We start from the raw sequence: 22,492 nt of genomic DNA on the forward strand, positions 1-22,492 counted from the left end.
GGAAGTTTGAAACTGAACTTGCTGTTGGCAACCGTAACTCCGTAATTTCAGGCTCTTAAGGCCACTTATTTACCTGATAGATTGATCTTTAATGTCACTTTGAGGCAAGGTTTAGAGCTATGTTGTAAGGATAGGGGGATGCTTATGATGGTACGAGTATATGAGATTAGGAGTTAGGACTAACGAGTATTGATTGTAAGCATTTTCTTCTAAGAGTAACAACTAAGGTTGTGATGTCAGATGTGAGCGCTGTGTTGGTTGCTAGTGTACGATTTGTCAAAACACCTATAAGGGTCCATGATCTCGAAAAGCATGCATTGATTTGTGGAGATATCTGATCGAACCCATTCAAATATTTTTCTTTAAAAAATAAAATAATTAAGGCTCTGTTTGATAATTCAATTCAGTAATTAAATTTAATGGGTTAAAATTTTAACATATTCAAATAAGTTAATAATCAAAAATTGAACATTTGAATTAATTAACTAGCACGGATTTTTTAGGCAAAACTTATTCTCAAAATTAAGTGATAAATTATTTGCTTGTCATTGAATGTAATATACACTTAAATGTATTAGATTTAATATTTAACAATTCAATAATTTAATAAATTCAGATTTTATAATTTAAATTTTAAATTTCAGTTTTATCAAACGCACCCGATACCTAGTAATAATAGACTGTTTTACTCGGTTGCTGTTTTTCTTCCTTTTGTTTTTTTTTTTGGGTCAGACCTTGTTACAATTTTTCTCAAAAGCGAAAGGACTCACACTGGACCTGCGTCATGGTCAAATTCTGTTTTTTGGACGATTTTTTTGGGTTCTCAGAGTTTATTCTGTCGTCGGGCCAATTCCCCATTGCTCCATAATCAGCAGGCCTACTTCATTCTTTGCCCTTCTGGACCTTGTCTATTGCTCAAAATTCCCCGGTCGCGGTTCAGAGAGCGGTCATGTACAATAAAAGCCATAAAGGCTTAAACCCTCACCTCGAGACTTTTCTGTAACTCAAAACACCAAACTCCCTAAAACCCCATTAGATTCAAATCCTCTGAACAGAACGAAGTGAGAAAAAGAAATATAATCTAACAGGGTGGAGAAAACATGATGGAGAGCAGACTTATCTCAGTTTTCAGAAAAACTAAAAACATAGTTAATCAAATTTCCTCAAATTCAAGATTATCAACATCAGGGGTTTGCATTTCCAATGAGCCCTCCTTGCTGATCCACTCAAAAACTTACTCTTCTTTTTCTTCTAATCTTATTCCTGCAAGCCAAACCAGCATTATCAGAAGCTTGAGTAACTTGGGATTCAAAGCATTTCGTCGTCATTATCCTAATCATAAGGTTCATTTCTTGTTCCTCTTCTCAAGTGTAATCAGCTTATTTTTGTATCTTATAGACCAACATAAATGTTTATTGCCCTTTTTCATTTTCTTTTCCTTCCTTTTTTTTTTGGTATTTTATAGACAAACAGAAATGTCTATTCCGAATATTTTTTTGGTATAATGGGTTTAGCATGTTTAGCTTTTGATTAAAGATCATCCCTTTGTTCGAATTTGGTGGCGGCTTAATGTTAAGATTGTTAGTAGACAACTAGAAGCAGTGGATTTTTTGTGAAAAAAAGAAAATGGCATTTTTTCTTCAAATTTGATATGAACTGTTTCAATTCTTAGTCATATTGATAGGAAGCAACATGGAAATACTGCAGGTTTTAGCCATATCTTGATCTGTTTGTTGCTTTGGTCTTTAATACCTTTGGGATAGGATGCTGTTAAAATCTCAATTGTAAGTTTGAAAACTGGGAAATTTGGCTTGATTAATGGGTAGAAGATCTTAACTTAGATGCTATAATTAGGTTTGATCTTGTACTTTCGTTTCATGGACAAGGCAATGGACTTTATTAGCATTTTGTTCTAATGATCATGGTTGCTAACCCAGCTTTCTGGTTTCAGGGTTTCTGCAGACCATCCTTTAGGAATTTATCCACTGCAGCAGCTGCGTCTACAAAAAAGAAGGATGGTTTGAGGCTTCTTGTAACTGCTGGGCCTCGTGCCCAGAAGTTGGTTGGGATATGGCTTTTTGGATCTGCTGCTTGGGTCTTCAGTATGGTGGTGCTTGGCGGTATGACACGATTAACCAGATCGGGGCTTTCAATGACTGACTGGAAATTCACTGGGAGGCTTCCTCCTCTAACAGATGAAGATTGGCTAGTTGAATTTGAGAAATATAAACAGTCACCTGAATATAAACGGTCAGTTGAAGTAGCATTTTATGCAATTGTAGTTCAAATTATTTGTTGTTTTACTTTTGCAAGAATCAGTCATGTTTACAATATTAACTTTTTGGAACTCCTGGTGCATTTTGTGCTGATATTTATTTATTTATTTGCTGCATATGATATTCTCATAGGGTATTTCGTGTCTTGATGAATTTTCTGTGCTCTTTGTTTGTTGATTAGGTCTCTACTGATCATTAAACATGATAGTAATTTTTATGTCAGTCACAATATTTGTTAGTCATGTTCACTTGGGAGCACTTTTCGCTGCATTTCTTAGTTTTGTTTTGTTGCAGTGTAAACAAAGGGATGAGTATTGATGATTTCAAATTCATTTATTGGATGGAGTATGCACATCGAATGTGGGGAAGAGCATTGGGTATCATGTTTGCTCTGCCATTCTCTTACTTTCTTCGCAAGGGTTATATTACTCTACAACTTGGACTTAGATTATCTGGGTTATTTGCTCTTGGTGCCGGGCAGGGACTAATAGGTTGGTGGATGGTTAAAAGTGGTTTAGAGGTATCAAGAACTGGGTTTTCTACTTGCAATGATTAATATCTGACACATATCTATTCAAAAAGGTCTAATTTCTTTTCCTTTATAGGACCCTGCATCGGAATATGCTCAACCAAGAGTCAGCCCTTACCGCCTAGCGGCCCATCTTACTTCAGCATTTGTAATTTACAGTGGGCTCTTCTGGACTGCTCTTTCAGTTGTTATGCCTGAACCTCCTGCTGAGTCAGTAGCTTGGGTTAAGGGTGCTGCAAAAGTTAAGCGACTTGCCTTCCCTGTGAGCATCCTTGTCGGAATCACTGCTGTCTCAGGAGCATTTGTTGCAGGAAATGATGCTGTATGTACCTATTGCTTCTTTGAAACTTGATATGTTTGCCAATAATCAAAGGACAAGCTCTGTATTTTATGAGTCAGAAATATATTCATTTTAACTTGTGGCTGCACCTAAAATCAATAGGGTCGTGCCTTTAACACTTTTCCAAAGATGGGTGATACATGGGTTCCAGAAGATATTTTCAATATGAAGCCTCTTCTGCGGAACTTCTTTGAGAATACATCAACTGTGCAGGTAACCTCTCTTAGTTTCTAGTCAGACTTCACATTTGCTGAAATATTATTGGATTCCAGATGAATTGGTGAACTTTATTTATTATCATTAGGAAGTGTGCTGTCTTTGTTTATTATCAATAGTTTTATTGTAGGAATCTACTTATGAAATGAAATGATGTGGACACTGACACGAGAAAAGGTTGGACATTTGATGTTACATTTATTTTCTTTTTCTTTTTCTTCTAGCAAAATTTAGCACATTGAAGAGATGGTTCTCAGATAATGTTGACCTTCTCCTTTGGGATCATCAGGACAGAAATAGAAGTGTGAATCAAGTACTCAACCTGGTACATTGACATTGATAATGACTGTAGATGGAAGATACAAAGTCGGATTTACTGTGGTCAAGATGCTATGAGAAAACTTTCAGGGAATGTAGGTTTAAAAATCTCGAAGTTTTATGGCCTGGCTGCATAAGCATTTACTGTGTGTGATATTTGTCTCAATTCACTGTATGACAAACTTGGCTCTCTAATGCTTATGTTCTTGAAAGATGGAAAGCAACTAACTTTAGTTCTCTGACCAGATGCAAATATGAAATCTCATCTCTGTTAGAATCCATATTTTGTGCTGGTATGCAAAATTTTCTAATAACAAGACTCGATTTCTTTAATAGCTAGATCATCGTATACTTGCCACTACGACTTTAGCAGCAATTGGTGGCTTATGGTTCTCAACTCGGAAACTGGACCTGCATCCGGCCATACGCTCCTTGATCGGAAGTATAGTAGGCATGGCTGCTCTCCAGGTGTGTCCTGCTAAGTTCTAGCAATCCTCGTTGGCGAGCTTTATCACAATTGTCTGGCCAATTCCTTGGCTTGATTGCCTTTGTCAGACGCGCATGAATGATTTAAATTTATCTGTTAAATAAATTTTGCTCCATCGGCAGGTCACTTTGGGGGTATCAACTCTTCTGTCATATGTACCTGTGTCACTTGGCACAGCTCATCAAGCTGGAGCTCTAACGCTTCTAAGTCTGATGCTTCTGCTCAATCACACCGTACGTCGGCCTTCAATGTCACTTCTGAAGACTCTGCCTCCTGTTGTAAAAACAGTCACCTAGATGATCATCAAGATAATGTGTATTAGATGGCGGATTATTTTCGGCATCCGATAGTTAGATTACTTAAAAAGAAATTGCAAATGAGAGTTCTGAATGTAGCTGTTGTATGGAAGAAAGATTTGGTGCAAAATGGTGTCTCTCTTGCATCTGCAATTTCTGTCATCAGTGGGAATGCTTATTATTTTAGAACCATTGTGGTCCTTCGTGCAATGTTTTTCATTTTTTTTTCCACTTAGAAGTATTCCAACCTTTCAGTTTTGTTCCAAGGATACGCATCAAAGTAACACATAGGGATCAATCACGAGACTTGCTGGTAATTACCAGGTTACGGAACTAGTCGGACCACTCGTAGGGGGCTTGCAGTGATTTTCATTTGATCATACGTAAATGTTTATTTTTGGCATCAAAATGTAGCATAGTTGGTAATAAGCCAGGAATTAGAAATAGCTCGAAGTTTTATATCCAATGAAATTTACAAGTTTGTCTTCAAAGTAAGATAAAAAAATTTCGGGTGCAAAAAAATTATAAGTTCTCATCAATTGTGTGGATTAATTCTTACGGAGTGATATGAAACCTTAGAGGTTATAAAAAAATAATTAAAATTTTTTTTTAATAGTTAGAAATGAACATTGAATTGGGTGGTAAAATAGATTTAACATTCTCGGATCAAGCCTGGAGACCCCTAATAACCATTGCAGCCCTCAAATTATACGTCCGTTGATTCAAATTTAGGCTTCATTAGCATCGAGAGAAAATGACAGAAAAGAAAGTATCCCGAGAGAAAGTTTCATTCCTTTGAGAGTTTTAACAAGGACGAAAGATAAACGAAATAAACGGATGGGACTTCCTCTAATTGGTGAAAATTTTTCCGCCTAAAATTGGGAAGAAAAGGATGAAAACTTGTTGGGCGCCAAAAGATATTTTTAATATGACAATTTTGTCCTTCAAAAGTTGATACAAAACTTCATTATTTCCGATATATCCTAAAGTTAATTTGTAAAAGCACCGATACAAAGCTTTCTGAGTTCTATACTTTCTATACTTCCAACTAGTTGAGTTCACTTGGCTTTCTTTTGTTCTTCACCCGCAATTCAATAACAAAAGGTATTTCTTTAACTCAATCTCTTTTTTCTTTCTTTGCTCAATCTTCTCTAGAGAATTATGAAAAAAGCATTTTTTTTGTGTAGATTGTTATTGTTTGTATTCTAAATTTTTTGTTCATTTTTTATCATAAAATTCTTGTCAATGAACTCTTGATTTTTATATTATTGATTTGTGATTATATCTTGCATGGTTATGGTACATGTAAGCTCCAGTGGTGATACATGAATATGAAATTTGAATGCATACAATCTGTATGTTTATTTGCCTATGTAAGCTTCAAATTGTAAAATGATCCAGCAAGAACTTCCATTTCTCATGGATTCCAGTTTCCATGTTGTAGATCAACAATCCAAACAACTTCACAAAAACTGATGCCTCTAGGAGTTTTATCATCCATGGGATCAGCCCCCAAATCTGATCACCTGATCACAGATGATGAGCCTTTTGTAGATAGGGCTAATAATCATGAAACGTATAAAAAATGTCTTACACCATTTGGGAACTCAACTTATTATTATTCATCTTGTGGGAATGCACATGCAATTATTTTAGAAATTTGTCTTGCCCAAATATTCTATTTATTGGAACAAGAAAGCTAATATTTGGACTTTAATTTAAAAATTGAAAGGGCAAATACGTAAAGTTATATTCTCATAAAATCTTTTCTTTCCATATCTCTCTAACTCTTAAATAAGAGAAAGATATTTCTTTTCTTTTCTTTCACTGAACTCCCAACCGAAATAAGTATGCATCTTTTTTGGCTAATTGAGCTGATTATTGCCGGAAAAAAAAAAAGTCGGAACAATGTTGTTCTGACAATATAGTAGTATAAAACTAAGTCAGCCCAGTAGGCAAAAGAATTTTTTTTTTTTTAAGTTTGGTTGTCGGGCTGACTTGCTCGATAGCTACCGGAAATTTTGAAAAAAATGCTGCAGGTTGTCGGTTGCCGGGCTTACCAGTGGAAATTTGCCTTCTAAGCCCGGCAGCCAGTGGAAATTTGCCTACAAAGCTGCAGGCTGTCTCCAATCGTTAAAATAATGTTTGATATGGATGTAAAGAGCAATGAAATCATCACGGCAAGAAATTTGAATAATAAATTAGCATACTGGTGAACCAGGGTATTATATTTAAAAACTTATGCTGTCGGGCTGATTACGCCCAGTAGCCTTTTTGGTTAAATTTTTTTTTAAAGTTGAAACGTAAGAAAAAGGTTCAGATAGATTTGCTAAATCAATTATTTTTATTTTATGTTAAATCCTAAAAAAAGTTTTTAGATAAAAAAAAACTCATTCAATTTACAAGAAGATGCATTTTCCAAATATTTGAAAAATAATCGTTGAAATTATTATGTATAAGACTTGGTTTTATATTTTTATAAAATATATAGAAAATTGATATTTACCTAAATAAAATATACAAATAAATTATTATTTGGTAGTGGATTGTTATAAGAATAAAGGTAAAAATAAATATGATAGTGGGTAGTTAAGTATAAAAAGTAATTTTTAATGTAAACTATAATTTTATAAATATAAAATTATTGTGCAATATAAAAATGAAAAGGCAAAAAATAAAAAAGAAGAATATTTGATAACACGAAATGGTGAAATATATTTGTACTGCAGTAATTTCACTAATCTCGATTTCAAGGGGCAGCTGCCCTGAATGAAAATGCAAGTTTTGCTTTGACTGATCTTGTCGTATGAGGATCAACTTATTTGATGTATCTTTGTTGTGTAAATTATCAAATTATTTATTTGTCACATTTTCTGGTCGTAAAAGTAATAGAGTCTACCATTTTGTGCCAAGATGATCTACTAGCCAGACTCTTAATTGACTTGAACGATTTAACCCAAGGTTTTCAATATGTGTTTGGATAAAATAAATCGTTGATAAAATTTTGTGTCTAATCTATAATTTGCATGTGCATTTATTATTAGGGATGTAATCGAATCGAGTCGAGTTCGAGTATCGCCATACTCGAGCTCGACTCGACATACAAGGAAGATGCTCGAGTTCAAGCGAGTAGTATTATTTAGGGGTGGACAAAAAAATCCGTCGGTTCAAAAATCCGATGAATCCGATCCGAAAAATAGGATATCCGATCCGATTTTTCTTAGCGGGGCAAACGAGGGTCGGGTACCCGTAAAAATTGGGTACGGATACGAATCAGAAAAATGAAAACCTGCGGGTACCTGACCCACAGGGTATATTTTATAAATATTAAAAAATTAGGAATCATTTCATAACTTTGTAATTTTTAATTCTAAGTGCAAGTGAAGTGACTCACAGCCTCATATTCTAATCCTATATGATCAACCTCTCATCATCTTGTTTAAAGAAAGCGAATGTTCTCGGTGAAACATGAACCAAACGAACAAAATGAAAAAAAAAAATTTGTGAAACTTTGTTATAAAAGTTGTTTATCCCTTTCATCCTTTTTATTTTTATTTTACTTCCATCGATCTTTCCTACAAATTTTGCATCAATTCAATCAAAGATTTGCGTTTGGAATTTCAATTTTCTGTTAGCTAGATAATAAAAACATTTGTGTCTTTCATTTATTTATTTATTTGATTTATTTTATTGCAATTATGTCTCTTAAATGTGTCTCTTTTATTTAGTGTAAGAAATTTATTTTTATTTTTCATCACCTTTAATACCATAAGGTCTATTCCAAAGATGTAAAGAAGTTGGGAAAGATTTTTTAAGGTTATTTTGGTTATATTTTTTCCAAAAATAATTAGTTCTATTCAATTCTTTTCCGAACTTTATTTCACAATCGACTTATTTGGGATGCAGTCTTGTACCATAACATCCTTAAGGAAATTGGGAAAGTTGCGAAATACTTATTATCCTTATGTTTGTTGTGTTGTCGAATGATGAAATGTGTGAGAATAGTGATATACTCAAAATTATTATGAAATTCGTTTTGTCCGTTAGATATTATAATTCTAATATGTACTAAATTTATGAGATCGATTTGATTGTTGAATGAAATGTGTGAGAATGGTGATGTATGGATTTTAATTACAATATCTCTACCAATATTAATTGAAAAAGCGTGTTTTTTTATTGAAAAACATGTTGATATTAAGTGAAAAATAATTTTTTTTATTGAAAAAGAGTTTTTTTTAGGGGTGGGTACCGTATGACCCACCCCTTATTTTCGGGTACCCGAATAATGGGTACTCAAAGATATTATGAGCGGGTTAGGATCGTAAAATGATTGATCCGATATATTAGGGTCGGGTTAGTTAAATCATATTAGGGGCGGGCAAACGACCCGTGCCCACCCCTAGTATTATTGGAGCTCGAGCTCGAAGTTTGTTCGCAGAACTCGAGTTCGACTCGCATAGGCTCGAGTCAACGCGAGTCTTATCGAGCTCGATCGAAGTCGAGTTACAAAATTTCATTTTCTTAATAATTTTTGAGCGAAAAAACATTATTGCCTTTGTAAAATTTTTATACAACTTTAAACATTTCGTAAATTCAACAATTCTTTTGGATATAAGAATAATTTTATAATAATAATATATTAAATAATTAAAATTAAAAAGTTCGATTAAGCTCGACGAACTCTCGAGCATTGATTTGGAATACTCGAACTCAACTCGCTTGTTTTATCGAACCGCTCGAACTCGACTCGAATTTGGTTAACCCGAGTTCAAGTCAAGTTTTTGGCTGAGTTGCTCGCGAGTAGTTCAGTTCAATTGCATCCCTATTTATTATGCATGAATTCTTAAAAGAAAAGAAAAGAAAAGAAAAGGAAAGGAAAGGAAATGAGCAAGTGAATCCCATTGATCGAAAAGATATTCCCCTGCCAGCTTTTTTCGGCTAATGGAGCAGATGATTCCCAACTACGGCCAGCAAAAGTTTGTAATAAAAAAAAAAATTTAAGTAAGCCCGACAACCTGCCTGTTTTTTTTTTCAAAGCCAGCCTGCAGCTTTTGTCCAAAATTTCCAGTAGCTGCCGGGCTGACTATATATAAAAAAAAAAAAAAATTCTTTTGCCTACTGGGTTTCAGGCTTTCAGCCCATAGGCATAGACGCATAGTTTTGTACCGTTGCATTGTCAGAATAATATTATTCCAACTTTTTTTTTTCGACAATAATCTGAGCAATTAGCCATCCTCTCCCTTCTTTTCCTTTCTTTCCTAAGTTATCTTTTCTTTTCTCTTCCTTCATAAACTCCCAAACTAAAGCCTCAAGGGTTTATCAGTTATACCCTCAACTCTCTAGTCTCTCTTCAATGGCGGCAAGTAATCACATTCAGGGCATGTACGACGTCGCATTAAAGCCTCAGCTACTGCGGTCACTTCTCAGGGAATACATCCCGGACGAAAAACACGCCTTCAGAAACCCTTCGGACCTCTCTCACGTCGTCTCTGCCGTTAAAACTCATCGTCTCCTCTGGGAATGGGCCCCATCTTCCACCGACCAAAAGCTCATTGACGGCTGGAAGTCGGCCGTCGATGCCTGGGTCAATCGGGTCTCCGCCCTTGCTTCCAGCAGCATGGTAAAATATTCTAGAGCACATTCTACATTTACGTTTCTCCTCAATCATTAGTCATACTTGATCATATGCTTTTAAACTAATCATCTTTTCAATGTAAAACAAGATGGTATCATGGTGCACGCATTTTAGTTAGAGATATGTAAACTTAGAAAGTATGAGTCAAAATGGTGTGGAACTGAGTCAGGGACTCTCAAATTAGCAAAAATACAACCCATCTAAACTTAGAACCCTTATAATTTAATAGGAGTTTAACTCCATGTTGATTGTAGTAATAGAGAAAATTGGGCTGTAAACCGATGAGTTAAATTAAGTTCATAATTGAAAGCTGTGAACACCTTGATTTGTGGTTCCAACAAGTTATGCAGCTTTTTTTTCATTAGTATATGCATGTATATATATATATATATATTCTTATTAGGTGAATGCGATATTTCAGTTTTATGCTGTATACTCAAATGCTATTGCAACACAGACCCACATATACATATGCACGTGTACAATTGTCTAAAAGTGATATATTGCATGTGCCAGCAAAATCACACTTAAACAGAAACAATTATTATATACTGTTTTAGAAGTTGTCAAGAGGGAACTCATTTCAGGAGTAATCTGACTGAATATTATATAGCCAGATAAATCTTGGGCTGGAATATGCTTGCTAGGATTGACAAGTCAGGAATGCAGTTCAGAGCGTTTTTTGGCTTCCTACTCAGAATGGTTCAACAATATCTTGTCTCATATTCAGGTATTTGAGCTTTTCCCAGTGACATATCAGACATTTTTTGCCTATTAGATGTATCATTTCTTGTGTTTGATGTTAATCTGTCATTTAAATGTTTTCTGGAAATCACTGGACTCTTTGAGCAACCAAATTCTAAGTGGTGTTGTTGCCATCTGTAGCTTTCCATCTTTATGATTTAAAAATGCTATTAATCAAACTCATCAATTTTGCCTTTCCTGTTCCTCAATTGCAATTATTCCTGCCTTTTTACTTCGACTAATGTCAAAGCTCATGTATTCCCGTTGCTCCCAATTGAATGTCGTAGTTTGATGGCGGCAAGTATGTTAAGAGAGACTTGAGGGAAGGGAGAAACATTTATGACCACCATATTGGTCGAATGACAAACATATAGGCAAAGTTTGGCATATAAAGAACAAAGGGATGTAGCTTTATATGGTTTCTAAGAAACGTGAACATAATTTTGTGATTGATTGGGGATAGAGGGAGTTTTTTGGTTCAATCATACCAATATTAAACATTACTATGTCTGGTGTTTACCTCATAGCTGTAAAAATTTTGAAATCCTGCTGTTGCTATGGGGATTCACATCTTGCTATCTTTCCTTGCTTCCTCATAACCTTAACAGTACTCTTTAGTTGAAACTTTATTAAATAATTTACTGATAAAGATATTCTTTCTTTTTTTTCCCCCTTTTGTCACTATGAGCAGCCTCCTTCAGATTCCCATTTCGTGAGGGTCGCTTCTTGTGCCTCAATGTCTGATCTGTTCACAAGGTTTGTTTTGTACTTTACAGCATTAGAAAAACAATTCTCCATGGACATGAGTTTATGGATTATTTCTGGATTTCCTTTTTGATGTCTTATTTTATAATCTTAAGAGCATTACCTGCATTTCTGCAACGGGAATCCAAAGAAAGATGTTGCACAGAAGAACTGTGTAGTCTGTCTTTTCTTTCTTGATGCTGTGTGGGTTTAGGAGTTAACTTGTTGAGATGTTATTCAATAGCATGCTTGCTCTTTAAAGCTTAAATTTGTTAGTAGAAGTGCTTGGCTTGTCATGAAATGCGTTCTTGCAGTATCCATAGCAGTGCTGCTCATGTTTTAACTGACTTAGGTTGGGTGGATTTCCTAATGCGAAGAAAGATGGGAATTCGCAAGCCTCTAAGCTTATTCAACCAGTACTGAAGCTATTAAATGAGGATAGCTCTGATGCCTTCTGGGTAGGTATAAATCTGTAGGAAATTCCTTTTCTTGGAATTTTTTTTCCTTACGAATTGATCTATTTAACTCCTGAACTGATTGATTTCATTCTACCACATTTGATGCATAACATATTTATTCCTCTTGCAAGTTTTGCGTTTCTTTATGATTTCCCATTTAAATATAAACTATGGTAGTATTCTAGAAGCATAGCATATCCTACTTCTCACAATATCTTTTGAATGAAATCAATCCTGGAAAAAACGATATAGTTATTAATTTTTTTTCACTTTACCAGGATTCTGGTGTCTTGTTCTTCATCAACCTACGTTCCACAGTCAATAATTGCATACTGCTTTTTGATTTGTATGTTTTCATAGTAGTAGAGTTATGCAGAATTTCACAGTTGTTTGTCCTTTTCAATCTGTAAGTTCTTTTTTTTTTTTTTATGATTGGCTTGTGCAGGAAGAAGCTATTTCCTTATTGTGCACACTTACAAATGCTTTTCCATCTTCTGTCGGTCGACACTACGATAATGTGAGTAGTTCTCTCTGTATGAAATGATTTTTTCATGCATCTTGTTGATAATCTATTCTCAAATGTCAATGGGTGTTTGCTGTCCAGATATGAATTATTTTGAGAAAGACCAAAAACTTTTTCTCGTTTACTTAGAATTATGTATAGATTAAGAAATGAAGGTGGCCACTATTTACATGCTAGAAATGTAGAACCACATACTTATCTATGGTCCTTTTGCCAGCACTGTTCTTTGTAGAGCATGAATCTGAGTGGAGGACTATATAGTAGAATTGGCCCACAGAGAAAGATGTATAGTTTGAAATGCTATATCTCAACCTGGGTAATGTTTGCTTAATGTTTAGGGTGCCTAAACTTGCGTTGTTAGTCAGGTAGGGATTTCTGGGGTAACCTTTTATTGTTTTTCTTTCTCCTCGTGAGATATTGACAATGCAACAGATTGCATGTAAATTCATGTTGGGAATTTGCTAATATAAACTTGGGAAAAAGCATTGTTAATCTTTTGAGTGTTGAGAGGATTGGGCTTTAGAAATTTTAAAAATTACAATATGCTGGTTGGTTTGCATTGCAATAGAGTCCTTTTCCTTTCTTCAATCTTAGTCTGGTGTTTGATCTTAGATACACATTTCATTAGCAGATATACAAAGGGAAGGCTGTTCTGATGCGTATATTCTGGGTTTGCTCATCCTTTTAAGTTTCTTTATGCAGAACTAACATCCCCTAACAAAAGGAAAAAGGAACTGACAGGACCAAGTTGCTCTACTTGACATATTTAACTGGTTTTGCTGGCTATTATTATGAATGATTTGCTGATATACAGTGAATTTGCAGGTTGAATCCTCTATATTTTCAAAATTTATGTCAGAGAATTGTCCTGTCAGTATATTCAAGGTGACAGAATTACTTGATGCTTTTATTTTAGGTTGGCTTGTTATAGCCAATCCAAAAAGGCTTAATTTGTCTTGGTCTGCAGAAACTTGCTCATGGCTTGGCCTTACTTCCAAAATCCAGAGGAGATGAGGATAGCTGGCCACTGATGATGCAGAAGGTCTTGATATTCATAAATAATCAACTAAATGTTATGTTCCAAGGTCTAGAAGAAGGTAACAGTTGCTTTAATTTGGAGATGGAACTGCTATTTTGATTGAATATTTAGGTGCTGATGTTTTATTCACCTGTTGCAGAGGCCAGAAGTAGTGAGGTAGTGAGGTTGTTACTTCCCCCAGGGAAGGACCCCCCACCTCCCTTAGGAGGGCTAACAGCATCAGCCAAAAACTCAGATCAGGCAATGAAGAGGCCTGAACAAGTATTAGTTTCAAGAGTTTCTACCCTGATGACCTGCTGTTGCACAATGCTCACTGATGCTTATCCCGTTCAGGTGATATGCTTGGTTTAGTTTATGATATCAAATATGTGGAAAGGACCGAATTGATTTCTTGTATTTTTTAAAGGAGATACATGAACTCATTACTTTGAGCATAAGTTTGTCTGGTGCTCTATGCAGGTTTCTGTGCCTGTTCGTTCACTGGTAGCTCTTGTTAAGAGAGTGCTGATGGTGGATGGCTCATTCTCACAATCCTCCCCTTTTATGACTGCCATGAGACAGGACTTGATTTGTTTAGAACTTCCTGAATTGCACAGGTGCAGCCTGGAGCTTCTGAGTTCTATTGTAAAGGGACTTCGCAGGTGACTGATTTATCTTCTTCTTCTTCTCTTTTAAATGTAATCACTCTATTTATATCTTATTATAAAGCTTTTCCTTACTTGACTTCTTTGTCTGTTGGATATAAAGCTATGCTCTTTAGTTTGATTTCCTCTTCCTTCTTTAGTTTACATTTCAAAATGTTAGTTGTAACATGATTTTGTATGCGCATTTGCAGTCAATTGTTACCACATGTGGCAGATATCACACGACTGCTAACAGAATATTTTAGGACATGCGCCCTGCCAGAGCTAAGGATTAAGCTTTACTCAATTATGAAAGTTTTGCTGATGTCCATGGGGATTGGTATGCAAGTAATTGTTTAACATATCTTTTCACCTCGTTGCTTATGTTGATATTGGGTGCCTGGAAATTGATGTTAGTTCCCGCGCTTAGTTCATCTCTCATGCTTTTTGATCCCTTATGGATGCATGTGCCAGAATATATGCTTGTAAGCATGAGATACTCTTCTCCTCCTCCTCTTGCTCATTTCTGTCATATTGGGGGTTCAAAAATAGAAGCACATGGAGCATGAGTTGCTCATTATTTCGAAACCTCTAAAAGGTCTGTAGCATTGGAACTCGTGAATCTTGTTAAAATTTGCTTAATAATACTGTCATTTGAATATCCCGACATTCTACAAGTCTACATGTTCTACGGAAGATCATTGCAATTAAGGTGATTTTCTATAAGTATGCTGCTTGTCAAGAGCCCTGAAAAAGAAATACTAATACAAAATGAACCTCAATACTTTGCATGAGTCCAGAGCTACTCTCAGTTTGGTCTTGATGAGTTTATTAGGCAAAACTTGTGATTTATGATATTAACACCGGAATTGATCTCGTACGTACTTGAGTATAAAGGATTATCAAAGGTTTATAAGTGCATCTGGTTGGCTGAGGTTAATATTTTTTAAAAGGCATGATGCTTTTCAGGTTTGAGTTCTCTAATTTTTTTTACTCTTCAATATCAGATACATGAGATTTTTCGACATCTCAGGTTTTTATGGGATACCATTTGCATTTGCATGCTGTCTATTTTTTGCAACTTCTTTTGTGAGAACTAGATAATTGTCCATACTCATGTTTTTATTTGAAGACATTTTGAACATTATGGTAATTTTCTACTTGATCTACTACTGTATCTAAGTTCGAACATGCTGCTTTACTCATATGTAGAAGGTTATAACGAGGTATCAGGTTGATGCTCACAGTTTTAATCAAACTACTTTGACTTGAGGACATTTGGTGTCATAACCAGCCACTAATCTTTTGTTATCTAACCTTGTTTGTTTCTTTTTGTGATTTAGAAGATGTTTTCATATATATCTTTTGCCAAATTTACTAACAAAAAAATCGTGCACCCATTGTGCATCCTATACCAATTTTGTGTGACAATTTTTTTCCCTTACCTGCCTTTCTCTTAATCCATATTTGATATAGGTTTGACTTTGTAGCATGCTACAACCAATTTTTTTTTTTTTAGCATCTAACTTTTTTTTTTTTTGGATAGATTAGCATCTAACTTAGTGGCAATAGTTTTGGTGCTTACCAAATTTGAAGTGATGTTTTTCAGAGTAGTACTAGTGATACTAATAAAAAAATCTTCTTGTAATTTGTTCAATTCAATAACCCTTTACTACCTCTTTCCTTCTTTCCCAAACAAATACAGATGCACACAGAGATCTGTCACATGGAATTGTTTCTCCTAATGGTGGTGGTTCTTGACAGGGCTTGCAATATATCTGATCCAGGAAGTTATAAGCAATGCATTGCTTGATCTGGATCCTCATGGTCATGAGAGTGGTGGCTCGTACTCTGCTGCACACTCAAAGACTTTAGAGGAAGCACTGCAACAATCTTTTCAGAGAAAAAGGAAGCATCCAACTTCAGCTGAATCTGTTGGAGACCAATCTGCTAAAGGTGGTCTGGAAGTGGAGACATCCCAAAATATGACTGCAATATCTGTCAGGATTGCTGCATTAGAGGCATTAGAAGCTCTTTTGAGTGTGGTCTGTTCCTTCTTTAGCTAATTAAATGCATTGAGTTACCATCATTTATATGCTTATGAGAATACTACTTTAGCTATTGACTTAGCAAAAGGTGTGCTCACAAACTATCTCAAGTTGGTCTTTCATTCTGCTTCTTTCTACTGTCTCCATGGTTATTTTGGAATAAGAATTCACCTTGGAAGCCTTAGAGAGGTGCTTCATTTTTGGTCTTGTACCATGGTAGATCCTGTTGATTGTGCTTTTTATGCAGCCAGTATTAAGTTCCTGGAGCTAAAACTTCATGTAGATGGTGTAATGGTCTATCTAGCTGTACTTATCTGTGGAGTTATATGCTTACTGGTATCTATTTAAAGTAGTATGCTTAGTTAGTCTTGCCGTTGCTATGTCATACATTTCTAATCTGCTTCAGTGTTAAATATCATCCATTATGGCTGTGATGTTATAGTTGGTGCTAAGTTGACCCAGACTTCAGCATTTCAAGGCCTTATGCTCTGAATTTGGCTGTGATGTTATAGTGGCTGTGATGCTTACTGGTATCTATTTCAAGGCCTATGCACTGAATTTGCCCCTTGCACATTTAATTATGTTTCCGTATTGTCACTTAATGGAATATAGCCTGATTTTCTGAGATGGTAGGCATCTTCTTTATTGGATGTAGCTGTCAGTATTTCAGTATTCAAATGAATGCAGCTCCTATTTTTCTGTAATTGTGGTTCCAATAAACCGTATATGCTTTCAGAGCTTACAATGAAAATTTTTATTTTTTGTCAACAGGCTGGTGCTATGAGATCAGATGGTTGGCGATCAAATATTGATCGTCTCCTTATAACAGTTGCAACAAATGCTTGCAAAGTGGGATGGGCTGACAACAATAGTACCGTTGTTTATGGTGAAGCCACTCCTATATGGGCAGACTTCCAACTTGCTGCTTTACGCGCACTTTTGGCATCCCTTCTTTCTCCTGGTCGTGTTCGCCCTCCACATCTTGCTCAGAGTCTTGAACTTTTTCGTAGAGGTAAGTGCTGTCCAGCCTCCAGTGTCATCTTCTTCCCATGCATCTCCATGGGCTGTCTCCAAGTTTTACAATTTGAATTGGAGGCACGAACAATTTTATATAATTAAGATAGATGAGGGGATACCAGGTCAAGTTGGTAAACCTGAAATAGAGGTTGCTTGATTTTGTCCTTTATGTAACTAACATGAGCGGTATAATTGGAGTACTTGTTAAAATGCTTGTCAAATGAGTGATGTATGCCTGAATTTGTCGTGTTAATTTTGTTCGATGGTAAGAGGTCTTCGTTATTTCGATTATGTAAGATATGGAAGGAATAACCGTACTTGTAAGAGGTTCTTCTGCAGAGCTACGCGAACCTTTTTTTTTTTTAAGTTAATGGAATTGAAAAAGTCTACTTTTCTTGGCTTCTTGCTCATAGATTTATGTGTTCTGGTGACTGCAGGCAGTCGAGAATCTGGAACAAAAATTTCTGAATATTGCTGTCATGCTCTTTTGACCTTGGAAGTGCTCATACATCCTAGGGCCCTTCCATTTATAGATCTTCAATCGGCAGTTGACCATTATGGTAGTGCTAGCCTCAACCTTCCAGAAGTACACTCTGCAGATCACAGAAAGAGCACTTCATTTCATTTTAGCACACAAGGAAAGCAACCTGCTCAGCCAGAGTCTGGGGATGATGATCTGTACGAAAGGTGGTTGGCAATTGGTGATGAAACAGATGTCAATGACCTTGGAAAATGTACCAGCAGCGATAAAGAACCCTCTGGGACCTCTACCCATCCAGCATTAGAAAAGCTTCCTCATGGTGATTCTCCTTCCAAAAGAAATGGGCATGAAGGTGGTGAATTTGGGGCATCAGTGACTGTTGCAGCTGACAAAGTACCAGTAGATGGGGATGAGATAATGGCTGACTTGCCGACTCAGGAAAGCTATAAGCAGACAGAGGAACGCGATCATATTGAAGGGCGAATATTGGTTGCTACAGCTGGTGGTCATACTGCCACCGAATCAGATGGACTGGTTTCAGGTAGTGCTACATCAGCTGAGGGTCATACAGATTTTGTTGTAGCAGCAGGAAAAGATGTCTCTTCTTCAGCAAGTAAAAGAAACACTATGGTTACTGAGCAGAGTGTCGCGCCAACATCTGCGAAGGATGTGGTGACAAGCCAAGATCATGAATACACTAGGATTGTGGAAAAGATTTCTGCTACAATTTCAAACACAGGAAGGGGCGCTGGAGCGGTGGTAGAAATCAATGACGACGCTTCAATGGATTCACTTCCTGATATTGTTGACGGTGATCCCGACTCTGACTGAGTGAAAATGTATGTGTATGATTGGGCAGTATTCGATTAGATTTACTAATGAATGTGTTGAAATTCGTTGTATATTGAATTTGAAGTTCTTCGTAAGCATGATAGAAAAATTAGGGGCTTTTTGATCCTCGTAAGAGATTTTACGCAATTTTGAGATGAATGAATGCAGTAGATGATAGAAGGCTTTTCTTATCACTTCGCAATGTTGTAAAAACAGTTCGTGCATTTTATGTCTAAATCTCCACATCTTTCCTGATACTGGGCATCCTAGATATGCCATTCTAGTCCTGCATTCTCGTTTGGGCTACAATCTACATTGTCTGACTTTATTATTGTTCTTGATACACTAGTAATGCCCTTATCTAATACTGTGAATTTCTATTTCAGTGTAGTCTGCTTGAAATGCTACTTATTAGTTAATACTACAAGGTATTTTCTTTCCTACGTTAGCTAGCTCTCATTTTCTTCTTCATTGGGCTGAAATATTGGGATCTCTTAGGTTTTACCAAAGCCAAGCAACAGAATCTAGAGGACTGGTCAAAAGTGAAAGGCTGCTACTTAGACAAAAAACCAAAACAAAAAATGAGTAGAGGAGTACGCAGGCGGAGAGTTGAGTGAGAGTCAGTTGCAATTATTTGACCGATACTCTTTTTGACTTAAACTAAATCAAGTCTTCTCATGCTTGCTGGAAAAAAGTTGTGCTTCATTTGACTTGTGAAGTTTTTTTTTTTTTTTTTTTATAAAAAGAAGCCATAATTGAAAACGGGAAATTTGCTGATGAGTAGTGGGCTGTTTGGATTGGTGGGACTAAAGAAAGGGCGAATGAGAGAAAGAGGGATAAGGGGCAGGGACGGTCATCAGAATGACCGCCCCTGAACAGTCAATGGCCAGATTTTGATCAAAAAAAAATGTGCGATCCAGATCATAAGTTATACATTGATTTTCACAACGTATGTTGGGCCCGTAAATTTTTGTACTAAAGTTACACGTTGTGTAAATAAAGTTACGCTGTGTGCAACCAAAGTTACGCGCTGTGTAAAATAACAAAAACCGCCAGGAACGGTTGCACCGCTGTCCGAGAAAGAGGGATGGTCTGAGGCCTTCAGTCGGTGATAGTGCAGAGAGACCTACCTTGGGTCAAATGTTTATGGTTCTTAATGTCTTTCCCTGGCCTACCGCATTGAAGAGATTACAACTTTACTTATATGCAGATACAAATGTAAAGGGGCTTTAGGTGGGGCTGGATGTGAGTTTTTTAGTAACATAAGAATAATAGTGAAGGAGAAAGTCAGAAATATATGCAGCCTGCCTATAGAAATAGAATGCTAATTCAAATAAGAAATTTGTCTAATTATCCTTTTATCTCACTCATGTTATAGTAATATTTCGATAAGAAATTTCAAATAATTTTCTTATAAGCATATTCAATAAATTTTCACGGGAGAAGCCCAGCATATAATGGCACTTGATGGCATCTCTCCGTAGTTTTGACATCTCTATCTCAATTCCTCTGGCTTTGGGTCATCACCTTTGACCTTCCCAAAAGGCAAAAATTAGAATCGGAGGAGCGCGCGTGTCTTTTTCACGCTTCACTCACAAATGTGCAAAGGAATGGACAAAATATATACTCCATATTGTTGTCAAAGATTGACTTCTTCTCCCGCCTACTTTTCTTGAGCATCGCTGTGCCGGACGATGTTCGATTGTCAAATATGCTTTTAAAAAACCGCACGTTTGGTACCCACTAGGGAATGACAATGGCACTGAATATGTTAGGCAGTTGTGTTGGAATAGGAATGACTTTCCATCTTATATGTTTTCCTTTTTTCTTTTAATACCCATATATCAATTACTCACAATATATGATTAAAGCACTGTTTTATGATTAAATTCCAACCAAAATTTTCAAACATATCAATCAAATTTATGGGTATTTCATCAAAGAAACGAAATTCAAATTTATTTAACGTCATCAAGTCCATTTTTCCTTTGATTATTTTGATTGAAAGTTGTTACTTTTTCAACCTTCAACTCCATCCTTGTCAAGGAAGAGGGATGAGAGGAAAGAAATATTACAAGAAGACCATCATCCTTTGTATAAAAAGTTGAGAGAGACCGAGGAAAATTATTATAAGAAATGAAAGAATAAAGTGATAAGAAAATGAAAGAAAAAAAATAATAGATGAAGCAAATACGACGATATATCTTTTCTTAAATTCTGAACCCAATTATGTTTTACATTTTGCTTTCTTTTAACAAGTGGGTAGCAACGATCATAGTGACCAAATTTGTAGGTAATGAGGTGTAGGTAATGAGGTTGAAGAACCAAAATAGGTAATGGAAATGCGGGATGCCATAGTAAACGCATCAAACACAATCAATACCGTTACGCTTTCATTTCATTTCCATTGAACGGCACGAAACCCCGCATCCAAACGGTTGGACGGTACAAGTCTAGTACTTGCTCTCTTTTTTTTTTTTTTTTTTTTCTTTCTCCTGAAACAAGTATTACCACTCGCTAGGGCGAGTGGCCATAACTCATTAGTCTATTTCCTGCCATGACTGTCCGGCGATGACTTAGCAGGCCACGTTCAAACATCCAAAAGCAAATGCAAATACACTACTCTTTTAGTATATTTTCATCCATGCATTCTTTTCTCTATTGTATTCATCTGCAGCATAAGGATGAGATGAGACTACGAAACTCTGAAGAATTCTTCACTTTTGAGAAACTGCAGTTATTGCCCGTAGATGAATGGAAAATTTTTTTAAACTGTGATTTGCAAAAAATTAAATTAAATATTATTATTCAGCAGTTATTGTGTGAAACACGTGGAGATATTTAGAAAAGGCCCACTACTTGTAGGTTGCAGCTTACCTAACCTCACTCACAAATATTAATTAATCCTTTCTAAAGAAGAAGAATTTAACCTAACACACATAAATAATCGGACAAATAGTTAGATATGGGCAGAGTAGAAGTACCCCTGCCAAATTCACCGGCTGCTTGGTTACTTGCTACTGCTAGAGGCCCTGCTCCTGCATGCATTTGATGCAGCTGGTTGTGCCACATTTTCAATGTAAATAAATGAACACCCTTCCTTTAGTCATTGCCTCCGACCTGTTCTTTTCTTTATTTATTTTGAAGAATTAATGAAATTATTTATGTTTAAATCGATAAATCAAACTCAAATAAGCTGCAATTGAGTTAAGCTCGACTCGAATTACTCCTAAATTGAACTCACTCAACTCGAGTATTGAGCATAATAGGTTCAACTCATGCTCAATTGGAGTATTGAAGTAATACTTTCTCTGTCCCAATTATTTGGTCTTGTTTCGATAATTCAACTTTTTAAAAATAGTGGTTTGTATTTCTTATTTCAAATTTACCTTCACAAATTCAAAATTTGAATTTAAATGGTAACATAAATATGATTAGAGAAAAGGATTATATAAGAAAAACAGACTAAAAAGTGTTTTGACTCTCTCAACAGGATAAATATTTTGGAACATTCCAAAAAGAAAAGTATGACACTTTCAATGGAACAGAAAGAGTACATTCATTAGATTTGGAAATTAGAGGAAAAAAAAAAGTCCTCCCTATACCAAGGTGTTATTAACGTGTTTAAAAATTTGGGGGTTTCAAAATCGCAAGTAGGGTTACAAACGAATCGAACTGCTCACGAGGAACTCAAGTCTCCGAACTCGATGTTTACCAAGTTTGAGTCGAGTTCGAGCTGATCAAGTTGAATTTGAACTTGAACTCGAGTTCAAAAATATTCAACTTATTAGCTAGGGAGCCGATACAAACATATATATATATATATATATATATATATATATATATATATATATATTATTTTAATAGTAAAATTACATAAATAT

General features: G+C 35.8%; 2 protein-coding genes across 5 annotated transcripts; both read left to right on the plus strand.

Moving 5' to 3' along the window:
- Positions 1-978: 978 nt before the first annotated feature.
- On the plus strand, positions 979-4,592 carry LOC113730671 (heme A synthase COX15-like). 3 transcript variants are annotated; one of them, XR_011840169.1, is made up of 7 exons: positions 979-1,343; positions 1,952-2,250; positions 2,571-2,796; positions 2,882-3,127; positions 3,248-3,358; positions 4,020-4,147; positions 4,289-4,426. XR_011840169.1 is itself a non-coding variant. In XM_027255519.2 (7 exons), the coding sequence occupies exons 1-7, from the start codon at positions 1,101-1,103 to the stop codon at positions 4,460-4,462; spliced, it is 1,431 nt and encodes a 476-aa protein (XP_027111320.1). In that variant the 5' UTR covers positions 980-1,100; the 3' UTR covers positions 4,463-4,592. The 3 variants fall into 3 exon arrangements, 2 of the variants coding, with proteins under 2 accessions (XP_027111321.1, XP_027111320.1); XM_027255519.2 differs by having other exon boundaries at positions 980-1,343; positions 4,016-4,147; positions 4,289-4,592; XM_027255520.2 differs by lacking the exons at positions 4,020-4,147; positions 4,289-4,426 and adding an exon at positions 3,492-3,924.
- A 5,060-nt stretch (positions 4,593-9,652) lies between these two features.
- Positions 9,653-18,863, plus strand: LOC113730672 (uncharacterized). Of its 2 annotated transcripts, none has more exons than XM_027255521.2 (13): positions 9,653-10,085; positions 10,714-10,830; positions 11,536-11,600; positions 11,941-12,046; positions 12,492-12,563; positions 13,395-13,454; positions 13,537-13,666; positions 13,748-13,941; positions 14,068-14,249; positions 14,444-14,571; positions 15,996-16,276; positions 17,051-17,291; positions 17,734-18,863. In XM_027255521.2, exons 1-13 carry the CDS (start codon positions 9,819-9,821, stop codon positions 18,606-18,608), a joined length of 2,718 nt encoding a protein of 905 aa, XP_027111322.1. In that variant the 5' UTR covers positions 9,653-9,818; the 3' UTR covers positions 18,609-18,863. The 2 variants fall into 2 exon arrangements, with proteins under 2 accessions (XP_027111322.1, XP_027111323.1); XM_027255522.2 differs by having other exon boundaries at positions 9,946-10,085; positions 10,718-10,830.
- The last annotated feature ends 3,629 nt before the right edge of the window (positions 18,864-22,492 follow it).

This window comes from Coffea arabica, chromosome 2e, assembly GCF_036785885.1.
Source record: "Coffea arabica cultivar ET-39 chromosome 2e, Coffea Arabica ET-39 HiFi, whole genome shotgun sequence".
NCBI lineage: Eukaryota > Viridiplantae > Streptophyta > Magnoliopsida > Gentianales > Rubiaceae > Coffea > Coffea arabica.

Excerpts from the sequence above, each read along its gene's own strand:
- LOC113730671 (XM_027255519.2), top strand. The coding sequence starts at position 1,101 with ATGATGGAGAGCAGACTTATCTCAGTTTTCAGAAAAACTAAAAACATA. Across the intron at positions 2,797-2,881 it reads TGGTTAAAAGTGGTTTAGAG|GACCCTGCATCGGAATATGC; the intron begins GTATCAAGAACT and ends TTTCCTTTATAG. Across the intron at positions 3,359-4,015 it reads AGAATACATCAACTGTGCAG|CTAGATCATCGTATACTTGC; the intron begins GTAACCTCTCTT and ends TTTCTTTAATAG.
- LOC113730672 (XM_027255521.2), top strand. The coding sequence starts at position 9,819 with ATGGCGGCAAGTAATCACATTCAGGGCATGTACGACGTCGCATTAAAG. Across the intron at positions 13,455-13,536 it reads GTCCTGTCAGTATATTCAAG|AAACTTGCTCATGGCTTGGC; the intron begins GTGACAGAATTA and ends CTTGGTCTGCAG. Across the intron at positions 14,250-14,443 it reads ATTGTAAAGGGACTTCGCAG|TCAATTGTTACCACATGTGG; the intron begins GTGACTGATTTA and ends GCGCATTTGCAG.